Here is a 1,243-nt window from a genome sequence, read left to right as displayed (position 1 = left end):
GAGGTATTATCTGCAGGTGTATTCTGAGCTTAAGTTGAAAATTGTTTTTTTTTTTTTCTTTTTTTTTTTTTTTTTTTTTTTTTACAGATGATAAAAAAAAAAAAAAATCTTGTTTTAGTGGGAATAATTTCTTTCCCCTTAATGAACCAGTCATAGTAATTGTGACGAATTGGGAAATTAATTTAAAAATTAAAATTATTAAGATATTTCTGCATTATAACATTTATTTGAAACATTCACGCTAATAAATACATTCGAAGCTTTGGAAATTCAGGCCATTATTGCACGCCGTCCCTCAACCGAAGTGTCTGCGGACGTCCTCATCCGAGTGGAAGGACTCGCGGGAGTCGAGGCCGCGGAACTCGAAGGATTCGCGGGAGTCGAAGTGACGAGACCTGACGGGGATGGGTGCGGGCCTCTCGAGGGACTCGCGTGAGTCAGGGACGCGTGCTCTGGGGGCTGAGTAGACGGGTCTGGGGGCTGAGTAGACGGGTCTGCGAGCCTCCCGGGACTCGACGGAGTCATAGCGAGCCTCGCCCTCGTAGCTGACGTCGGCAATGTATCCGTTGTCGCCGTCCACGAAGTAGGTGACCTTCTGCAGGCGGCCGTCGGGGAGGTGCACGTAGTAGGATCCCTGAGTGTTGTCGTTGTCGCGAGCCTCCTGGTGTCCGAAGTCGTTGCCGGAGTCGTCGTGATCGACGGCCCACTGGAAGTCGTACTTGGCCTCAGTGGACTCGAAGGACTCGAAGGATTCCCTGGATGCTACCTGCATAGGATGGAACACTTTAGTCTTCCAGGATAAGTTTCGGTGCCGTGTTGAATGGAATGTTACCGACCTTTGAAATTTTGTTCAGTGTATGATCATGGCTGTAATTACACGTATACAAACACACGCGTGTGCATACGCTTGCCTTTAAATATAAAAATTCATATATAATTGAAATCACATTTATATAGAAACATAATACACAAACTGAATATGATATAGACATCAATGATAAAAAAATTGCGCATGATAATGTGTATCAGTTAATATGTAGATACTGTCCACACAAACAAATACACATACATATACGCACGCATGGTTTGCGGTAGAAACTATTAGGAAGAACATCTGACACAAAAAAATAGACCTCGGAGCCTTACCCTGGGGGCGCCATAGGAGAAGCTCGGCTTGTCGGCGGCGGCGACGGCGGCGAAGGCCAGCACGAGGATGATCTGTAGTGGGAGCAGTAATAAGTAG

At 45.7% G+C, this 1,243-nt stretch overlaps 1 protein-coding gene across 3 annotated transcripts in view; it reads right to left on the bottom strand.

The window, feature by feature from the left end:
• Window positions 1-206: 206 nt before the first annotated feature.
• The window catches only part of LOC113821117 (pro-resilin-like), a 188,699-nt gene continuing 187,662 nt past the window's right edge, over window positions 207-1,243 (bottom strand). For all 3 annotated transcript variants that reach the window (XM_070116710.1, XM_070116711.1, XM_070116709.1), the window contains exons 2-3: window positions 1,147-1,218; window positions 207-766 (exon numbers count right to left, since the gene is read on the bottom strand). In XM_070116710.1, the coding sequence (XP_069972811.1) occupies window positions 296-766; window positions 1,147-1,218 (543 nt within the window). In that variant the 3' untranslated portion in view covers window positions 207-295. The remainder of the gene's footprint in view (window positions 767-1,146; window positions 1,219-1,243) is intronic.

This window comes from Penaeus vannamei, chromosome 39 (genome assembly GCF_042767895.1).
Source record: "Penaeus vannamei isolate JL-2024 chromosome 39, ASM4276789v1, whole genome shotgun sequence".
In the NCBI taxonomy this organism is placed as follows: domain Eukaryota; kingdom Metazoa; phylum Arthropoda; class Malacostraca; order Decapoda; family Penaeidae; genus Penaeus; species Penaeus vannamei.
Note: the sequence above shows the minus strand (reverse complement) of the source record. Positions and strands in the feature narration are given on the sequence as shown.